Source organism: Engraulis encrasicolus, chromosome 3, assembly GCF_034702125.1.
Source record: "Engraulis encrasicolus isolate BLACKSEA-1 chromosome 3, IST_EnEncr_1.0, whole genome shotgun sequence".
Taxonomy (NCBI): domain Eukaryota; kingdom Metazoa; phylum Chordata; class Actinopteri; order Clupeiformes; family Engraulidae; genus Engraulis; species Engraulis encrasicolus.
Window position 1 is genome coordinate 9542119 of NC_085859.1, and position 21555 is coordinate 9563673.

General features: G+C 43.9%; 2 protein-coding genes across 2 annotated transcripts in view; both read right to left on the reverse strand.

Annotated features, from left to right (window-relative positions):
- Positions 1 to 21555, reverse strand: part of LOC134445672 (tripartite motif-containing protein 16-like) — a 245965-nt gene that overhangs the window by 39205 nt on the left and 185205 nt on the right. The window lies entirely within an intron of this gene.
- On the reverse strand, positions 14409 to 19643 carry LOC134445680 (stonustoxin subunit beta-like). Its single transcript, XM_063194715.1, has 2 exons — positions 19404 to 19643; positions 14409 to 15382 (listed from the first exon to the last, which is right to left on the reverse strand). The coding sequence occupies exons 1-2, from the start codon at positions 19474 to 19476 to the stop codon at positions 14859 to 14861; spliced, it is 597 nt and encodes a 198-aa protein (XP_063050785.1). The 5' UTR covers positions 19477 to 19643; the 3' UTR covers positions 14409 to 14858.

Below are 21555 nucleotides of genomic sequence, written 5' to 3' on the forward strand. Positions count from 1 at the left end.
TCTAATATTTATGTGTGTGTGTGTGTGTGTGTGTGTGTGTGTGTGTGTGTGTGTGTGTGTGTGTGTGTGTGTGTGTGTGCGTGTGCGTGCAGGTGCTGTGCATATGATACAATGATACTTATTGTCAGTTTGCACTGAAATTCATTTCGCTTCCCTGAGCAAGACTCATTTTAGATAAGACACACATAACATCACAAGACTATTGGACATATGCCATACTCCACATGCATACGCACTAACTGACAAAAGCAGACAGAGGACTGAAGCCTATACACAGATATACAGACATACATGCATGCATACATATAACACACAACCCACATAACTTGAAGATCTTACCATCGTGGAGTAATAACAGTGATTAAATGCAGCCTTAAGACTGATTCGGCAGAAGGATTGATTGATGTATGAAGGAATGTTTAAGTCTGTTGTGGTTAAAAAGGGGAACTCTGAAACTCCTACTTGAGGGTAATAATTTATATTCTTGGTAAAGAGTGTGTGTGATGTCAGTAGAGGTGCATGTGGCCAGTCGGAGCATACTCTTGCTGTGAGCTGCCTGGAATTGGTTTGCTATGGGCTGCCCAATGACCTTAGAGCAGATTTTGATTTATGTTGTAGTATGTGTGTGTTGGCTAAAGTACAACGTACTGTGTGTGTGTGTGTGTGTGTGTGTGTGTGTGTGTGTGTGTGTGTGTGTGTGTGTGTGTGTGTGTGTGTGTGTGTGTGTGTGTGTGTGTGTGTGTGTGTGGTGTCCAACTCACACTTTAAGAAGTCTTCTCTGGTCACTGGTTCAGCAATAAGAGCCTGGTCATCAGACACTGTGACAGAAAACATCACATTGGCCTAAATAAGTGCATGAACACCACAATATGCTCCACATTTAAGCAGAGCAGTGGAGATCATATGATAAAATGACGATATGAGTCTCCAGCTTTAGACGTCTTACAGGGCAGCATCTCCTGTGAAACAGACATGTAAAGACGGGGGTGCACTCTGCAGGTCCCTTTGCAGACTGTGGATTAATTGTTAGGCTTTTTTTTTCTTTGCTCTAGCCTCGCGCACCATCCTACATACTTCTGCCATGAGACTTGGCCCCGCACTACGTCTGGTATCAGCGATGTTGAGCGGTGTTCTGACAAACATCCTACATTGTAATTTTATCCTACGGTAAGATGTTCTTTCAGACGTCTGTTAAACAGTCCTACATCGCCAAAGATAGACGTCAGACATGTTTGTTCAACAACTTATCCCAATTTTTCCGAAAATTCCCTTCCCGCTTCCTGCAATCGTGTCAGGTCAAACAACCTCCATGTGCTTCCCAATATCATATGTGCTACCTTGTCAGTCACTAGTGGTCAGTAGTTCCCTTTGCTGTGGAATAGTTCACCTATAGGAAGCAGGGCTGCCCATCTAACCCCCTGATACCACTAGTTGGCCCATACAGTAGCTATGACTGCTGTCTGAGTTCACTGAGTTACCACACACAGCTGCACCTCCAGTCTCCTAAACCCCTCTGCTCTCTCTCTCACACACACAAACACACGCACACACGCCTCTGCATTCAGACTCCTCAACACAATCAAACCTCCACACCCACTTTTCCTCCACTACACAATATACTGATATAGTAATGACTTAGGGCCTTTCCCATTACTAATCTCCACCCCTACCCCTTTTCCTTCCTCTTGCCCCTCGTGCTTTCAAACAAAGCCGCAAGGTGTAGGGCTTGAAACGCAACCCCTATGGATTGGGATGCCCCTTCAAAAATTACGGAATGACACTCACAGCTGTCACTAATTCCATACATTAGGTTGACGGTTAATAGCGATTGTTTTCATGTGTGTTTCACGGAGAAAAGGGCCATAAAACATTAGGACAATGTTAAACTTAGTGCAATGGAATAATTATCACTTTAAAACCGTCAATTGCGGCGAAAATAATGAAACTTGTGTGCTGTTGTGGGTGCCGCGGCTTGCCGCCAATTTTTAAATGAATTCGCGATGCATTCAGGGAAACCTGTCGTAGCCCTCCGTTGCGGAGTCTGGTGTTGGAAAGCCCTTTTCCCTACCCCTACCATCTGTCTGAACGTGAATCGGGATGCCACTACCCCTACACGTGAAAGCGCAAAACGGAGGCAAAGGGGTTAGCGTAGGGCTAAGGGGTGTAATGGGATTCACTCTTACTGTGTGGTGGCAGGCCCTGCTTGCTGTTTGTTCTTTTGACTGGGAGTTCAGGATCAGGATCTGCAGACCAACACAGACACACATTCACCCACATGCATCTCACATCCAATGGCTTCGGAGGACGAGGCATCAACTTACCAATGTCTATAAAATGCCTTTGTAGGCTGTTGGTCGAAACGACAATCAATCAGACCAGGCCATAACTATTCTCTATATAAAATGATTTTGTATGGTCCTGCTCGGTAACCAGCATAGCAAATGCCTTGGTGTGTTACTGGTACAGTTATAATTAGTAAGACCAGTAAGATCAATAAGATCACCAAGACCTAACGACCAGGCAAATGATAGATATCACTTTGCCAACACCTTAAACCCATAACGATCAAGACACTTGCATACAAAAAAATATGTTACATAAATAACACACACATAGACACAGATATCCAGTCCATTTTCTGTGTGTGTGTGTGTGTGTGTGTGTGTGTGTGTGTGTGTGTGTGTGTGTGTGTGTGTGTGTGTGTGTGTGCGCGCGTATGTGTGTGACTTGAAAACTCACGCTGTATGCTCTCGATGATCTGAATATTTTTCACAGCTACAAGAAAAAAGAGCAAAAAATCTAATGAGTTATGTTTCACTTTAAAAAGCTAATTGAAGATACCGGTTGTGATTCATATGTTTGTCCAACCTGCTACAGATATCTTGACTATTTCCTGCTTGAAGACTGACTCTAATTTCTCCTCCAGCTGCGTCTTCAGTGCAGACACAGATTTCTTCAGGGGCTCCAAGGAGAAGTTTTGGCTGAAGGTCACGTTGGTTGAAATTGTACTGTAAGGCCTCCCATTGATGAGCACGATATTCTACACGGACAAAATGAACACACGCAGGCGCACACACACGCACACACACGCACACCAGGTGAGGGAGAGCTTGAACTACAATTTATAGGGTTGCACTGCCACTGTGTTTAGCTGTTCTGAACACTCTATATATAAGTAATGCTGTCTACCTTGAGGAAATGAATGGGATCCTGTGTATGTGAAAGCAGCTTCATCTCAGCATCTGTCTTCTCCAGCTCGGCAATCTCCTGCTCCAGTCGCTTCAGGAGTCCTTCAGCACGATTCACCTCAGCCTTCTCCTGAGCTCTGATCAGCTCTGTCACCTCAGAGCACCTTCTCTCAATGGAGCGGATCATCTCAGTAAACATCCTCTCACTCTCCTCCACTGCTGTCTGTGCACCAGACTAATAGGACACACAGACAGACAGACAGACAGACAGACAGACAGACAGACAGAGAGAGAGGCACAGTGATTAGATTCATAATATTTTGTTTTAATTGAGACCAAATCATGGAAAGCAATGTGATAGCAGGACACACACACACACACACACGCACACACACACACACACACACACACACACACACACACATACACACACACACACACACACACACAGTGTCTTCTCCTCTGGTCAGTTCTCACCTTGAGAGTCTCCACAGCCTTCCTCAGCTCCTGCAGCTCCTTCTCCTTCAACTGGATTATCTGCTGGCATCTCCTCTGGCTCTGCCCCAACCCCTCCTGGAACATCAGGAATCACAGAGTATGAATTGTAAAAAGATATCAAATTGTCATATATTTGGATGTCCAATAGAAGATACTATTTCATGATATCATTTTTTTTCTGTTTTACTATTTATATTAACAGTTGGATTGAAACATTGAAACATTGAAACAACATTGAAACGACATTGAACCAATGCAACCTCGCAGATGTAAAAGATTGCTGATAAAGAAACAGTATGCAGCCAGAGCCAACCCGAAAAACTGTAAAAGACAATGCAACTTATGGCATAGAAGTGGGCTACTGAAGTTGGCCTGTCAATGTTTAACAGAATGTACATTGGATCTTTACTTGTAGCCTAGGTGTTCATCGGTGAAAAGAAGCCAGCAAATTGCACATAGGCCTACCTCCATTGGTTAATTTAAGCTTAATAAAGACGGCGTCTCCAATGGAAAAGTATAATAGGCAGTAAATACAGTATTTGAGTAGATCTACTTAGCCTACCTTTTTATGACTCCACTCTGCCATAGCCGTGATTGTGTCGTGGCCTTTATGATCGTCCATTGTACACAGATAGCAGATACAACTCTGGTCAGAGCGGCAGAATATTTCAAAAACTTTCTTATGACTGGGGCAGATCCTCTCCTGTAGTTCTCCCGTGGCTTCGGTCATGGTGTGATTTCTATCAAGGTCATTGTTGTGAACTTTTAGGTGAGTGGCACAGTATGACTTCAGACATTCCAGACAGGACTTGACAGCTTTGAGTTTTCTACCAATGCAGACGTCGCACGCCACATCTCCAGGTCCAGCAGCACATTCAACAGGCGCTGCAGTTTGTATTCGGCTCTTTCTCATTTGATCCACGAGCTCAGCAATGATAACATTCTTGCTTAAAGCTGGTCTTTGAGTGAAAGTCTTTCTGCACTGGGGACAGCTGTAAACTCCCTTCACGTCTTCCTCATTCCAGCAGTCCTCCGCAAGGTAAAGTCACTGGATCCTTAAGAAGATCCAAACAAATAGGACACAAGAAAATTTCCTGGTTAACTGCCATGGCTTCAGCCATTTTTCTGGGGAAATCTACGATAGGTAATAGGTAGGTAGGCTCCTCACCACAGCTCCTTGGGAACAAATCCACAGTTTCGTTTTCTCCTGTGGCACTCCAAACTTCCTGGATCTTCTTCTTCTTCTTCGGTCGGGTTTTATGGCGGCTGACAAACGCAGTGCATTGCCGCCATCTACTGGAGTGGGGTGTGATCACTTGGACTTAGTTCTAAGTTACAGCCTATCTAACACTATTGAGCGTAAAGAAAGAGAAAACAAAAACAAAAAGGAAAAGAGAATACCTATCCAGTTGATAAACCAAAAAAAATTACACATGAACGTGGGCAACTGATTGGCAATAAAGAAACAAAGAAATCAAATAAAAATAAATAAATAAATAAAAAACAAAATTCCTAAATGCGCCCAGCCAATTTAGTGTCTCTGAGGAACGCTATAACTGCGTCAGTGATGTGACGCGACCTGGGTTCACCCAGCAAGGATGATAACGTCAAAGTCAGTTTAGATGTTTCGACCGCTTTTTGCAGGTGTTGTCTTTGTGTAGTGTAATGTATGCAGTGTAATAAAACATGTTCTACATCCTCTTTCAACCCGCAGTGCTCACACAGACCAGTAGGATGCTTATTGATGACAAATAGACTGTTGTTAAGCCCTGTGTGGCCTATCCTCATTCTTGTGAACCACACTTCTGTTTGTCTGCAAGTATACCCCGCCTTTTGAAAAGATACTTTCTTATGTATTCTGTACAAATGTCGACCCCTCTCCTCCTTATCCCATTCGGTTTGCCAGAGCTTATTAACACCGTCTTTAACAATGGCCTTTAGCTCAGATCTGCTGAGGGGGACACCTAGCTGTATTTCTTCGAAAGTTGTGGCCTCCTTTGCTAGTTCATCCACCGCCTCGTTACCACTCACTCCTGTGTGTGCTGGGACCCATACCAATTGGACATCTATTCCCTGACGTGTTAGATTAAACAACAATTGGCTAACCTCAAATATTAAATCCTGGCGACTGGAGGAGACGCCACTCTGGATGGACACTAGAGAAGACATTGAGTCAGTACAGATAACAGGGAGAGGAGGTTTAACCTCTTCGACCCATTGGAGTGCAAGCATGATAGCAGACAGTTCAGCAGCAAAAATGGACAAATGATCACTGCAACGTTTTTGTATAGAAACGCCAAGGTTGGGTACATAAACAGCTGCCCCTATTCTGCCACCAAGATCCCCAGACGCATCAGTATACACCAGTGTGTGATTAAAGAATCTTTGTTCCAAATAATGGTCAACATCCCTATATATCCCCTTCTTGTTCACTATGTTTCTCGCTTCGAGTACAATTGAAGGCCTCTCAAACAACCATGGAGGTGTTCTGCTGATAGGAACAGTGTCACAACAAGAGACGGTGCCAATCCCCAGTTCATTTGCCCAAGTATTACCCTTCCAACCAAAACAGTCAAGATGAGTTTTGCCACGTTCCCAGCAGTCTGTAAGGACCTGTTTCGTAGGGTGTGAGACTCCATGCCCACGTAGAGTAGCCCAATACGCCATACTCAACTTAAGACGTCGAAACCACAACGGCATTTCTCCTGTCTCAATGTGTATTGCTGGGATAGAGGATGTCCGAAACGCCCCACTGCAAATCCTCAATCCTTTAGTCTGAAGTCTATCAAGTCCACCAAGTAGAGTCTTAGAAGCTGCCATGAATGCAATACAGCCATAATCCAAAACAGACCTAACTAAGGCAATATACATCCTTTTTAATGCAGACCCTGACGCGCCCCAGTCAAACCCCGCCACACACTTGAGAACATTTATAGCCTTTTTGCACTTCTCAGTAACTCTCTGGATATGGTCCTTGAACGTCAGCCTAACATCAAACCAAACTCCCAGATACCTGACAACCTGCATTTGCGCAAGGCCCTTGCCATACAGACGAAGGTCTACAGTGGGATTAGCTCTCCTCCTGGAAAAACAAATCACTTGCGTTTTCTCCACAGACAATCGAAAACCCCACTCCCCAGCCCACTTCTCCACCACATTGACAGCTGACTGCATCTTTCTCGTTACATGGTCAACATTGCGGCCTCTCACCCACAATGCCCCATCATCTGCATATAGAGCTCTATTGATTGTGACATCCGTGATACCATTAAAGATATCATTTATCATAACATTAAACAGCACCGGACTGCACACACTCCCCTGCGGAGTTCCATTGTCAATGGGATATGTCCTCGACAGACTCGACCCTACTCTCACTTCAATGGTCCTATCTCTTAAAAAATCCCTGATCCAATTATACATCCTACCACCAATACCCAACTTGTACAGTTTCAGCAAGAGACCCCCCTTCCATAGCATATCATATGCTTTTTCAACATCAAAAAACGTAGCCACAACTGACTCCTTATTGACTTGCGCCTTCCGCACTTCATTTTCCAAACAAATAACCGGGTCCATAGTAGTGCGCCCTCCACGGAATCCACTCTGGTGGGGAGAGACCAGGCCTCTATTCTCAAGTTCATATACCAGTCTTTTTGTTACCATTTTTTCCATGAGCTTACAAAGATTGGATGTAAGGGCTATCGGCCTGTAGCTTTTAACATTCTTCCTGTCCTTGCCCGGCTTACCAATGGGAATTACCACAGAATGCTTCCAACTAGCAGGCAGTTTCCCTGTCTCCCATATCTTATTGTACAATTTCAAGACAACGCATTTGGCCATATCATCCAATTCAGAAACCATCCTGTAACACACATTGTCTTTCCCCGGCGACGAGTTTTTAACTCCAACCAAAGCTCTCAAAAACTCCCCCAAAGTGAACTCCCTATCCAGCGCACCATCACCAATCATCGTCCTCTCCAAAATCTCCCTATTGTCATTTACGACCTTACTCCTCCATGAACGGTCCTCCACAGATAGGTTACAAGAGCTATGGATATTGACAAACGATTTTGCTAACAACTCTGCTTTTTCCAAGTTACTCACCGCCTCTTCACCAGCATCCACAAGTACAGGTAATGAGAAATCCCTCCTAACGCCTCCCATCTTCCTAACCATACCCCACACCTCGCTTACCTTTATGTCCGCCCCTATCTTATCGCAGAACGTTCTCCAGTAGGCCCTTTTAGTGTCTCTGACAATCCTCTTAACTTTAGACTGAGCCCTTTTATACTCCATCATGTTATTGAACGTATGGCTACTTTTCAAAACCTTAAACGCTTTGTTCCTAGACCTCACAGCCTCTTTACAGTCGTCAGACCACCAGGGAACCATTTTCCTTACCCGTCTACCTGAGGATTTCCCAATCACCTCTTCTGCAGAGCTGCACAAGATATCCGTAACAGTAGTGTTCAGCTCATTAACATTATCAGTGAGTACTGGTGGAAGCCGCAGAAGCTTAGCACTTGCAGTAGCACTATAAAGGCCCCAATTCGCCTGTCTAAGTTTCCATCTTGGGAACCAGTTTTCCTCCAAGCAAACGTTTTGATTCCTAAGAGTAGTCATAATTACATAATGGTCACTACCAAGAGCACAGTCAAGCACCTTCCATGTGCACACACCAGCTAACTGATTGGAGACTATAGTGAGGTCTATCGCAGACTCTGTCCCATGAGCCACATCAAACCTTGTATTGCCACCATCGTTCAGACAGACCAATCCAAAATCATCCAAAAAGTCCTCAACCACATTCCCATTGTCATCAGTCCTAGCGCCCCCCCACAGAGTGTTGTGCGCATTAAAGTCTCCGCAACAAATCAAGGCCCCACGACCCGCCCCACACAATTCCTCCAACACCTCCCTCACTATAGCCAAGCAGGGGTTATAAAAGTTAACAATCCTCACCTTAGTATTGTTCATCCACACCTCAACTAAGACAGCCTCCACATCCAGCATGGTCTCCACAACTCTATAATTAAGTCCTTGCTGTATGCATGTAGCAACACCCCCACCTGTTGCATCCCTATCCCTCCTCACCATGACATACCCATACAATGCAAAATCTAAGGAAGGTTTTAGCCACGTCTCTTGTATACAAATGACTGTAGGTTTTGTAACCTGTTCCTCAATAAAGTGTTTAAACTCTTGTCCATTAGCTAATAAGCTCCTGGCATTCCACTGAACAATTGACATATCCATCAAGTCGATTTGGGTGTCAGCACCGCGTCAGAGTCAATAGGCTCTGCGAGCATGTTATGAATGGCGAGCACGGTTAAGTCATTAATTTCTAGGTGCTTTTCAGCCGCCCTTTTGATCATCTTGATTTTGTCAGTTCTACTTTCAATTTTTGCTGCGCGATTAACGACCTCAGCAATGAAGGCGATGAAATTCTTTTTATCCACTAGGAGGGTATCATCAGTAATTTTACAACACTTCTGCGTCGATGGAACCCGAGTGGACAAACCAGGGACAGCGGCAGCCACACCAACATTTACATTTCTCACTTTATTCACGTTATTTACTCGTTTAATGGCCTCAGCATATGTCACGTTCTCTTTAACTTTCACATTTTGCACCTGAACGGCCTGCTTATGCATCTCGCACCCCTTGTATGCAGCACTATGCTCTCCTCCGCAGTTACAGCATTTAATTTTGGTACCCTCCCCACACTGACCATATTCGTGCTCCCCCCCACATTTCGCACATCTGATCTTGCCCTTACACACAGAAGCAATGTGGCCATATCTTTGGCATTTGTAACACCTAGTAGGCGGCGGGATGTACGGCCTGGCCGTGTAACTAACGTAACCGATCATGATCCTTTCTGGCTGCTTAGGTTCATCTAAGGTCAGCAAAACAGACAAACTGGGTATCTTCTTTCCCTCCCTGACAACAGGCAAACGCTTAACTTGGGATACCCTGAGCCCCTTTACGTTCTTCTTAATGTCATCGTCCGACAGATCGGTCGGCACACCTGTTATCACAGACAACACTTTCCCTCTTTCCACCCAATCCAGAACTTTAACATTGATTCCAAGGAGGTTTTTGCATTGTATCAGTCCCATTCGCTGGTCTCTGTCGCGGCACACAATCAATAAACTGCCATCCCTTAATGGTTTTACGTCAAGGACGTCCCCGACTAATTTGTGAATTGCTACACTCACTTTCAATGGGTTTAGTAACCCGGGCCTTTGAAACTTCATGACAACCTTAACTAGGCCTACATTATCTCTCACCTGTCGTCGTCTTGGGCTTAGGGGCTCATCTGGTGAAGCTCTCTCCTTACGCTTCCTTCTTCTAGACATTGCCAGTTCGAAGCCGTTCTGACTGTCCTCACTTACTGAACTCATTTCTCCGTTATCTAAGTCATAATCACCTGTCATCCCTAAATCCTGCCGTCCAGTATCACACCCCACTCCGCCACCGTCCAGGCTTAATTCCACCCGGTCTGGTGGCACTTTCTCGGTGCCCTCCATCTCCATTCAACAAACAATTTTTCGAACTTTCGCGCCGCGTCCTCCGACTGACAACCGGAAACCCCGCATGGATAGCTCGGCCAGTAGCAACTTCCTGGATGGGGTGGAGCATTTATTATGGAGTAGCCTACTGCTGCCATCATGTGGTCATCTTTAGTAACAGCAAACTGCACAGAGGCTGTATCAAACAACACCACACTGTACTTGATAGTCAAACAAACAAATGCAGTTGGTTTTAATGTCATTTTCAGATGTTTGTTGAGTTTGTAACACCCTGTATTTGCTAGGGCTGTCACCATTTTCTGATAGTGATGGGCAGCTGTGGCCTAATTATGGTGGTGGTTCGAGTCCCACTTAGTAAATGTGTCCCTACCTGAAGTACGATGGAGAGAGATTGCTGTAACCAATACACTGTCATAACTGCATCAGTTTAGATAAAAAACATCAGCTAAATATAATATAATGCAATGTAATGTTATTTGGTAGTTTGGAGGAGTTTGCACACATACATTCATTTTTTGTTATTTATTTACTCCATGGAAGAATTGTGTTTTGGCTTGTTCAGATTATCCATATAGTAATGGTAGGTAGAGAATCTGAAGAAGACAATGGGTGAAACATAATCCTGCCACAGAATTAAAAAAAAAAAAAATGGCTTAGGACTTTTACTGTGCGGACTCCTCATTCCAAAACTTCAGTAAGACTTTGTCTTGGCCACCCTACCTAAACTAACTGACTAACTAACTAACTAACTGACTGACTAACTAGCTAAACTAACACCTCAGTAATGGTAGAGAATCTGAAGAAGACAATGGTTGAAACATAATCCTGCCACAGAATAAAAAAAAAATGGCTTAGGACTTTTACTGTGCAGACTCCTTGCTCCAAAACTTCAGTAAGACTTTGTCTTAGCCACCCTACCTAAACTGACTAACTAACTAACTAACTAACTGACTAACTAGCTAAACTAACACCTCCAACCTAAACTAACCATATGCATTTCAGAGGCCAATGAAACTCCTCAGTCCATACAGTAGGGATGCGGTGGGCTAGCTGGGGCCAGATCTTGTCCTGGAAGAAGTTGTGGTCCACGTCCAGGTTTGTGTGATGTCCGGCTCCTTGCTCTCCTCAGGAGACAGGTCAGTGATGTAGTTCCCTCCCAGGCCCTCTCGTCTGAGGTACACACTCGAGTAGTCCACCAAGAAAGGGGTGTCCAATTCTGGCCCGTCTAGAGAGTGCAAATCTTTTTTCTTTCTTCAGGGCAGGGATGTGCTGGGCTAGCTGGGGCCAGATCTTGTCCTGGAAGAAGTCGTGGTCCACGTCCAGGTTTGTGATGTCCGGCTCCTAGCTCTCCTCAGGAAACAGGCCGGTGATGTAGTTGTGTGCAGAGTTGTACAAAGTAGAAGTAGTAGTATTGTTACGGATGTAATTACAACAATGATTATGATTATGATAATGATTGCAACAACTATGTAACATCATGAAATTACACTGGTAACAGTACTTCTAATTCTGCTTTATACTGGACAGCTCTGGTTGTGTGTGTGCGTGTGTGTGTGTGTGTGTGTGTGTGTGTGTGTGTGTGTGTGTGTGTGTGTGTGTGTGTGTGTGTGTGTGTGTGTGTGTGTGTGCGTGAGAGAGAGAGCGATACTTGTGATTTGCACACACACCCCCCCCCCCGTTCTCTAATCAGCTGCCTTGTAGTGTGTGCTGTCTAATCAAATGTCTCTGATTACAACCATGTGATTCTCATGAGTCTTTATCAAATCAGTCACAGCTGTTCAAAGTTTATGAGTTAACATTTTATTGCATACATGTACAGTAGTCTACAAGTCTTCACCAAGTGCATCAGTAAAGAAAACAAGAGTATCCACCACAACCCATACAGAACGTCTCTCTTACTGTGATCTATTTGACAGTAACACACAGCGTTTGGACCTAGTGTACATAAAGGTCTTCATCAGGTGCACTTCACACTTTAATTACAAACACAAAAGTAAAACAGTATCACACCATCTCCATATCAAACCAGAAACAAGAATATATAAACGATGCATCTACTATCTACTATCATCAAAAACACAGACATAGGAAGGAATCCACTCAGCACATCTCCCCTTTCTCCAACCTGCCAATTTTTTTTATTATTATTATTTTTAAATGCAACTTTCAACTTTTTTAAATATATATTTTTTTTCCTACTTTTTTGCCTTTTTAACATTCTTTTTTACCTTTTTTGGGACTACCAGAGCAGGGAAGCTTTTCATTGTATGTATATGTTTCATATACACATGACAATAAAATATCTTGTATCTTGTATCTTGTATCTTGTGTGATTCAACCATGTGACTACCATGTGACTTTTTATCAAATCATTCACAGCTGTTCAAAGTGTATGAGTTAACATTTTATTGCATAGGCCTACATGTACAGGTCTACAAGTCTTCACCAAGTGCATCAATACAGGTCAGAAAAGTAAAAAGAATATATCCACAACCCATACAGAACGTCTCTCTTACTGTCACCACAAACACAAGCAGTCTGATTACAACCATGTGACCCCCATATAAGAGTCTTCATTAAATCATTGTTCAAGGTCAGTGTATACATATTTGATTTCATACATGTAAACACATTTGGTCTTTGACCAAGTGCAAAACACACGTCAGACAAGAAAACAAGAGTATCCACAACCCATACAGTACATCTCTCTTACTGTGATCTATGTGACAGTAACACAGAGAGTTTGGACATAAAGGTCTTCATCAGGTGCACTTCACACATTAATTACAAACACAAAAGTAAAACAGTATCACACCATCTCCATATCAAACCAGAAATATGAATATATAAATGATGCATCTAGTACTGTCATCAGTGTATGATTCAACTGAATCTAACTGTAGGTCTATTGTGATCAGTGGTGTACAATCAAACTCAAGTTCTATTTGATATTGGAACATGCCAGTTTTCATGAAGATAGGAACAGATATTTCTACAGAGATGAGACATTACATTGCATTACAATTACATTGATTACATTAACACCCTGCATACCCAAAATGTCAAATAGTGAATAATTTACTGCAATATCTTCATGTGTGTCTCTGTCTAATAGAAGATAGAGTGTGTGTGTGTGTGTGTGTGTGTGTGTGTGTGTGTGTGTGTGTGTGTGTGTGTGTGTGTGTGTGTGTGTGTGTGTGTGTGTGTGTGTGTGTGTGTGTGTGTGTGTGTGTGTGTGTGTGTATGCTTGTGTGTGTGTATGTGTGTGTGTTTGTGTGTATGTGTGTTCATGTTTGTGTGCGTGTGTGTGTGTGCGTGTGTGTGTGTGTGTGTGTGTGTGTGTGTGTGTGTGTGTGTGTGTGTGTGTGTGTGTGTGTGTGTGTGTATTTATGTTTGTGTGTGTGTGTGTGTGTATATTTATGTTTGTGTGTGTGTGTGTGTGTGTGTGTGTGGTAGTGTGTGCGCGCGCGTGCGTGCATGCATATGTGTGTGTATGTTTGTGTGTGCGTGTGTGTGTGTGTGTGCATGTGTGTGTGTGTGTGTGTGTGTGTGTGTGTGTGTGTGTGTGTGTATGTGTGTGTGTGTGTGTGTGTGTGTGTGTGGTGTACTGCTTATGCCTTGTGGCCCAAACACCAGAAGCGACTAGAGCGCCACTGGTGACAGTAGAAGTAATTGACTTTGTTTGGAGTAACTGGCAGAGGAAGACTAAAGTGATTTGGGCTACAAAAGAAGATTTGAGTGAATATTCAGCAAATATCCACAAACTTCAGTGAACATTATGCAAATGAGCTATGATGATGCTGTTCGGCAACAGTTGCCAGAGCCAATAGGAATGTCAGAATGTTTGCATTCTGCTTTGAACAGTCATCCTCAATGCTACAGTAAGTAAGAATGGAGTTCTATGGAACCACCTTCTCCCCTTATGTAGAGCTCCTTGGTCATCCTCTATCACTCGTGTTGCTCATGAAGACCACTGACTCTATGTAGCTTTGGTCTCTTCCATAGTTTAGTCATAGTCATGGTTGATGAAATTAACGCTGCTCTATATAGCTTTGGTCTCTTCCATAGTTTAGTCATAGTCATGGTTGACGACATTAACACTGCTCTATGTAGCTTTGGTGTCTTCCATAGTTTAGTCATAGTCATGGTTGATTAAATTAACACTGCTCTATGTAGCTTTGGTCTCTTCCATAGTTTAGTCATAGTCATGGTTGATGAAATTAACGCTGCTCTATATAGCTTTGGTCTCTTCCATAGTTTAGTCATAGTCATGGTTGATGAAATTAACGCTGCTCTATATAGCTTTGGTCTCTTCCATAGTTTAGTCATAGTCATGGTTGACGACATTAACACTGCTCTATGTAGCTTTGGTCTCTTCCATAGTTAAGTCATAGTCATGGTTGACAAAATTAACACTGCTCTATATAGCTTTGGTCTCTTCCATAGTTTAGTCATAGTCATGGTTGACAAAATTAACGCTGCTCTATGTAGATTTGGTCTCTTCCATAGTTAAGTCATAGTCATGGTTGATGAAGTTAACGCTGCTCTATATACCGGTAGCTTTGGTCTCTTCTGGTGTGTTCACGCCGTCACGGCCACAGGAGCAGCATTTATCTGTAAGGGATGTGGGGACTTACAACAGCTTCACTGATGATCCATAATTATGTAAATAAAACCCAGGGTAGAGTGTGTGTGTGAATGTGGTGTTGACTCTGTGCAGGAGGGTCATTGTGTCTCCAGAGATGCTGTAGAAGGCCAGAGTTCCTGCCCTGTGATCCACATACACTCCTATTCTGGAGCTGGCCACTAGAGGGAGTTTAGTCTGTTTATTATTGTGATGGAAAGAGGAGCTGGAGGGGTAGAGGAGCAGCCTCCAGGACTGATCATTATATCCAAATCCACACTCATTACCCAATCCTTTCCTGCTGATGCTATTATATGACACTGCTATACCAACCCCTACACCACTCCACTCAACCTCCCAGTAGCAGCGTGCAGACACACCCTCTCTACACAGCACCTGAGCATGCACATCAAATCTGTCTGGATGATCAGGATATGACTGGGCCCCATCTCTCCTCTCCACCCTCCTGTTCCCCTCAGACAGATGGAGGTATTTGTGTGCTGTGTTTGGATCCAGAGTGAAGTGACAGGAATCTGGAGGAGACAAGACGTACGTTTTTAGATCTAATATGTGTGTGTGTGTGTGTGTGTGTGTGTGTGTGTGTGTGTGTGTGTGTGTGTGTGTGTGTGTGTGTGTGTGTGTGTGTGTGTGTGTGTGTGTGTGTGTGTGTGTGTTGGGAGAAGTGTACAATGTGTGTGTTTGTTTGGTGTGTGTGTGTGTGTGTGTGTGTGTGTGTGTGTGTGTGTGTGTGTGTGTGTGTGTGTGTGTGTGTGTGTGTGTGTGTGTGTGTGTGTGTGTGTGTGTGTGTGTGTGTGTGTGTGATTTTTCAATAATTATTGGTCCTCCCAAAAATAGTAATCAAACTGTGTGTACAGTGAATCCAATATGTATTTGATCCCTTGCTGATTTTGCCGGTTTGCCCACTAATAAAGACATGATCAGTCTATAAATTTATGATAATATGTATTCAAACATGAAGAGACAGAATATCAAAAAGAAATTCCAGAGAATAACTTAAAATAATATATTTTAATTTATTTGTATTTAATTTAGGCCAATAAGTATTCGACCCCTCTAGCTAAAGAAGATAAAGTGCTTTGTGGCAAAGTCCTAGTTGTCTAGCACTGAGGTCAGATGCTTCTTTTAGTTGATGACAATGTTTGTGCATATAGTAGAAGATATTTTTGCCCATTTTTCTTTGCAGATTATCTCTAAAACATTAATAGTTTGTGGCTGTAGCTTGGTAAATGGGAGGTTCAGTTCTCTCCATAGAATTACTATAGGGTTAATATTTGGAGACTGTCTAGGCCACTTCACGACTTTAATATGCTTCTTATTGAGCCACTCCTTCGTTGCTTTGACTGTATGTTGTGTATTATTGTCATGTTGGGAGATCCAAAAATGACCCACCCTTCAGTGTAGTGGTGGAGGGAAGGACTTTTGCACACAGGATTGCACATTACATGTCTCCCTCCATCCATTCGTTGACGATGTGAAGTTGTCCTGTGCCTTGGCCAGACAAACACCCTCAAACCATAATGATACCACTTTCATGCATGATGGTGAGGAGGGTGTCCTTGGGATCACAGACAGCAGTACTCTTTTTCAAAACACATTGAATTGTGATAATGCCAAACAGCTTGATTTTGGTTTCATCTGACTACAGCACCTCCTTATCATATCCTAAACCAGTCTGATGTCCGTTGGCAAACCTCAAGTGGGACTGCACAGGTTCCTTCTGAAGTAGAGGTACCATGTGTGCACTACAGGATTTTAAACCTCTGTGGCATTAAGTGCTACCAGTAGTTTTCTCAGTGATTTTGGTCCCAGTAGCTTTGATATCATTGCCTAGTTCATCCCGTACAGCTCTAGGGTGATTTCTTTCTGTTCTCATGATTATCAAATCCCTACAAAAGGTCAAATCTTGTATAGAACCCCAGACAGTCTAATGGATAGTCATTTTGTATTCCTCACATTTTGGAAGAAATGCATCAACAGCTGGGTCATTAATACCCAGTCTCTTTGTGGCTTTACAGCCAATGTAATCTTTGTTCAGGTCTAAAATCGTGTCCCTGATATCATTTGACCACTCTTTGGTCTTTCCCATGCTGGTGAGGTTGGAGTGTGACTGATTCACTCATACTATGGACTGATTCTGCTGATTCAATGAGGCTTTTATGCATGTTAGTATGTACAGGTGTCTTTAATTCAGATGACAAGTTGATCGGAAGTGCCCATCTGGTCTGTGGGCCCGGAACTGTAATCAGTTGGCAGGGGATCAAATACTTATTTTGCTCGATGAAATGGAAATAAATTAATATATATTCTCTTCAGTTAACTTCTGGACTTTCTTTTTGATATTCTGTCTCTCCATATTAGAATACATATTATCATAACATTTATTGACTGATCATGTCTTTTTTAGTAGGCAAACCAACAAAATCAGCAAGGGATCAAATACATATTGGACTCACTGTATGTGTGTGTTTTCAAGAATGCAATATATGTGTGTGTGTGTGTGTGTGTATGTGTGTGTGTGTGTGTTGTCAAATGTGCAAGTGTGTGCGTGAGTGCGTGTGTGTTCATGAGTGTGTCTGTGTGTGTGTGTGTGTGTGTGTGTGTGTGTGGTGTACAATGTGCTTGTGTTTGTGTGTGTGTGTGTGTGTGTGTGTGTGTGTTGTCAAATGTACAATGTGCTTGTGTTTGTGTGTGTGTGTGTGTGTTGTCAAATGTACAATGTGCTTGTGTGTGTGTGTGTGTGTGTGTGTGTGTGTGTGTGTGTGTGTGTGTGTGTGTGTGTGTGTGTGTGTGTGTGTGTGTGTGTGTGTGTGTGTGTGTGTGTGTGTGTGTGTGTACGTGTTGTCAAATATACAATGTGGTTGTGTGTGTGTGTGTGTGTGTGTGTGTGTGTGTGTGTGTGTGTGTGTGTGTGTGTGTGTGTGTGTGTGTGTGTGTGTGTGTTTAGTTAGTTTAGTTTAGTTTATTTAGTTTAGTTCAACAGGGACCATGCACAATACACATTGATTACAGAAGTAAAAAGATGGCTTGTGCCAGATTATAGCTATATAGCTAATTTCCATCTGCAGTCCCTGGACAGGTAAAACAAATATTAAAATACAATAACATAGACAAGATATAAACAAGTAAGCACATCCATAGGCCATAGGTCAAACACACACACACACACACACACACACACACACACACACACACACACACACACACACACACACACACACACACACACACACACACACACACACACACACACACACACACACACACACACACACACTAAAATGGCATACAGTGTGAGTCATATTTTAAAAACATATGATTAATGTTGACAAGACTGGTTGGTTAATATCCATTTTTTCACACCCCTTGAGAAGGCCTGATAATCAGTAATACTTTTTAGGTTACTGGGTAGACTATTCCATGTTTTGGTTGCCCTGAAGGAGAAGGCTGACTGAGCAAAATCAGTTCGTCGGATTGGGAGACTACAATCACCCCTAATGGTGGATCTTGACGTTCTGCTCATCAATTCAGAGCAGGGTTGAACAAATGTTCTTAGGGGTGGGGGTGCTGCATTGTGAATAATTTTATGGATTAGCCGCAGATCAGAAAATTGTATGATGTTTTCAAGGCTGAGCATATTATACTTGCTCAGTATAGGACAATGGTGGTACTGAAAAGATCTTCTATCTAGGACCTTCAGGGCCTGCTTGTATAGTGAATCAATGGATTTTAAGACAGTCTTGTTGGCCTGGGACCAGCTTGATAAACAATAATGCAGGTGGGACATGATCATAGCATTGACATAAGTCACAGCAGCATCAATACTCAGAGAGTTACGGATATGTCTAAAATTTGATATGCTATACTTTACAGTATTACCCAGCTTTTTAATGTGTTTCTTAAAACTAAGAGTAGAATCTAAGGTCACACCTAAATATTTAAACTCATCAACATTATTTAGCTTTGTTCCATCAACATATATGTCTGGAACAACATTTAGTTTAAATCTATTGTGAAAATACATTGTGACAGTTTTGTTGGTATTTAGTGTGAGACAGGAGGTTTTTAACCACATTGAGACCTTAGTTAGTGTTTGAGTCAATTTGCTGGCCACCTGTACCGGATCTTTGCCGTGTGTAAATAATACAGTGTCGTCAGCATACATCAGTATCTCCACACCCTCACATACAGATGGAAGATCATTTATGTAAGTGCTGAACAACAAAGGTCCCAATATGGAACCTTGTGGCACCCCCATAGAGCATGCTTTTAAGGAAGATATTTTATCATTTATCTTAACACATTGGGCCCTATTTAATAGATAGGACTCTATCCAGTTTAGTACACCTGGAGCCAGCTGAAAGCACGCCAACTTTGAGAGGAGTACTGGATGATTGACTGTGTCAAAAGCCTTGCGAAGGTCTAAGAACACAGTGTGTGTGTGTGTGTGTGTGTGTGTGTGTGTGTGTGTGTGTGTGTGTGTGTGTGTGTGTGTGTGTGTGTGTGTGTGTGTGTGTGTGTGTGTGTCCAACTCACACTGTAAGAAGTCCTCTCTGGTCACTGGTTCAGCAATGAGAGCCTGGCCATCAGACACTGAAACATAAAACATCACATTGATCTAAATAAGTGCATGAACACCACAATATGCTACATATTCAACCAGAGCAGAGGAGACCATATGACGTAGTGACACTATGAGTCTCCAGCTTTAGACATCTTACAGGGCAGCATCTCTTTTACAATGAGGGTGCACTCTGTAGGTCCCTTTGTAGATTGAGGATTGATTATGGCAAAGCCTTTGTGTTTGCTATTCTCAATCGCAAATCTATCAAGCAGCTTCAAGTTGTTCAGAATGCAGCTGCCAGGCTTCTTACCAGGACAACAACGTGTGATTACATCAGTCCTGTTTTAGTCTCACTGCACTGGCTCCCAGGACGCTTCAGAATAGATGTCAAGATCCTTCTGTTCTGATGATTGCTACCGGTTTATGATTACTAAAACTAACCAACATGAGTGAATGGGCATTACGTGTCAGGGCAGCTTTGTGCTGCAATAATTCTCCTGGTGAAATGACACATGTGCTTCCCAATATCATATGTGCTACCTTGATACCACTAGTTGGCCCATACATTAGCCATGACTGCTGTCTGAGTTCACCGAGTTACCACACAGCTGTACATCCATTCTCCTCCAGCCCTGTCCATGCACACACACACACACACACACACACACACACACACACACACACACACACACACACACACACACACACACACACACACACACACACACACACACACACACACACACACCAGTGTCCTCCACCTCTCTCCCTGCACACACAGTTGCAACAGTCTGTAATGCTGCTGAATGAGACCATTATCAGGCTCTTCTCCAGCCTAGCAGCCTAGCAGCCTGGTGGAGATGGACAGCATAGCAGCCTGGTGGAGATAGACAGCCTGGTGGAGGTGGACAGCCTGGTGGAGATGGGCAGCCTAGCGGCCTGGTGGAGATGGACAGCCTGGTGGAGATGGGCAGCCTAGCAGCCTGGTGGAGATGGGCAGCCTAGCGGCCTGGTGGAGATGGGCAGCCTAGCGGCCTGGTGGAGATGGACAGCCTGGTGGAGATGGACAGCCTGGTGGAGATGAACAGTCTAGCAGCCTGGTGGAGATGGACAGCCTGGTGGAGATGGACAGCCTAGCAGCCTGGTGGAGATGGACAGCCTGGTGGAGATGGACAGCCTGGTGGAGATGGACAGCCTAGCAGCCTGGTGGAGATGGACAGCCTGGTGGAGATGGACAGCCTAGCAGCCTGGTGGAGATGGGCAGCCTAGCAGCCTGGTGGAGATGGACAGCCTAGCGGCCTGGTGGAGATGGACAGCCTAGCGGCCTGGTGGAGATGGACGGCCTGGTGGAGATGGACAGCCTGGTGGAGATGGACAGCCTAGCAGCCTGGTGGAGATGGACAGCCTGGTGGAGATGGACAGCCTAGCAGCCTGGTGGAGATGGACAGCCTGGTGGAGATGGACAGCCTGGTGGAGATGGACAGCCTGGTGGAGATGGACAGCCTAGCAGCCTGGTGGAGATGGACAGCCTAGCAGCCTGGTGGAGATGGACAGCCTAGCAGCCTAGTGGAGATGGACAGCCTGGTGCAGCCTGGTGGACATGGGCAGCCTGTTGGAGATGGGCAGCCTGGTGGAGATGGACAGCCTAGCAGCCTAGTGGAGATGGACAGCCTGGTGCAGCATAGTGCAGCCTACAGCATGTATATCCTTAACACCACCTAACCCCCACCCCCACCACTACCTCTTCACAATATACAGTCAGATACAGTAATGACTTACTAGTTGGTGGAATGGCCTCCTTGCTGCTTGTTCTTCTGACTGGGAGTTCAACATCAGTATCTGCAGACCAACACAGAGGGCTATGCATCAATGGGTAGAGGTCTGGACTGAGGCATGAATACACACTCATCTGGACATGGATACATTGTCAAAGACTCAACACAGTTGTTTTGAGGTGTGTGTGTGTGTGTGTGTGTGTGTGTGTGTGTGTGTGTGTGTGTGTGTGTGTGTGTGTGTGTGTGTGTGTGTGTGTGTGTGTGTGTGTGTGTGTGTGTGTGTGTGTGTGTGTAAGAGATGGGATTTATGGCTCTTTGACGGGATCTGGATCTCAGTGGATCGTTCCTT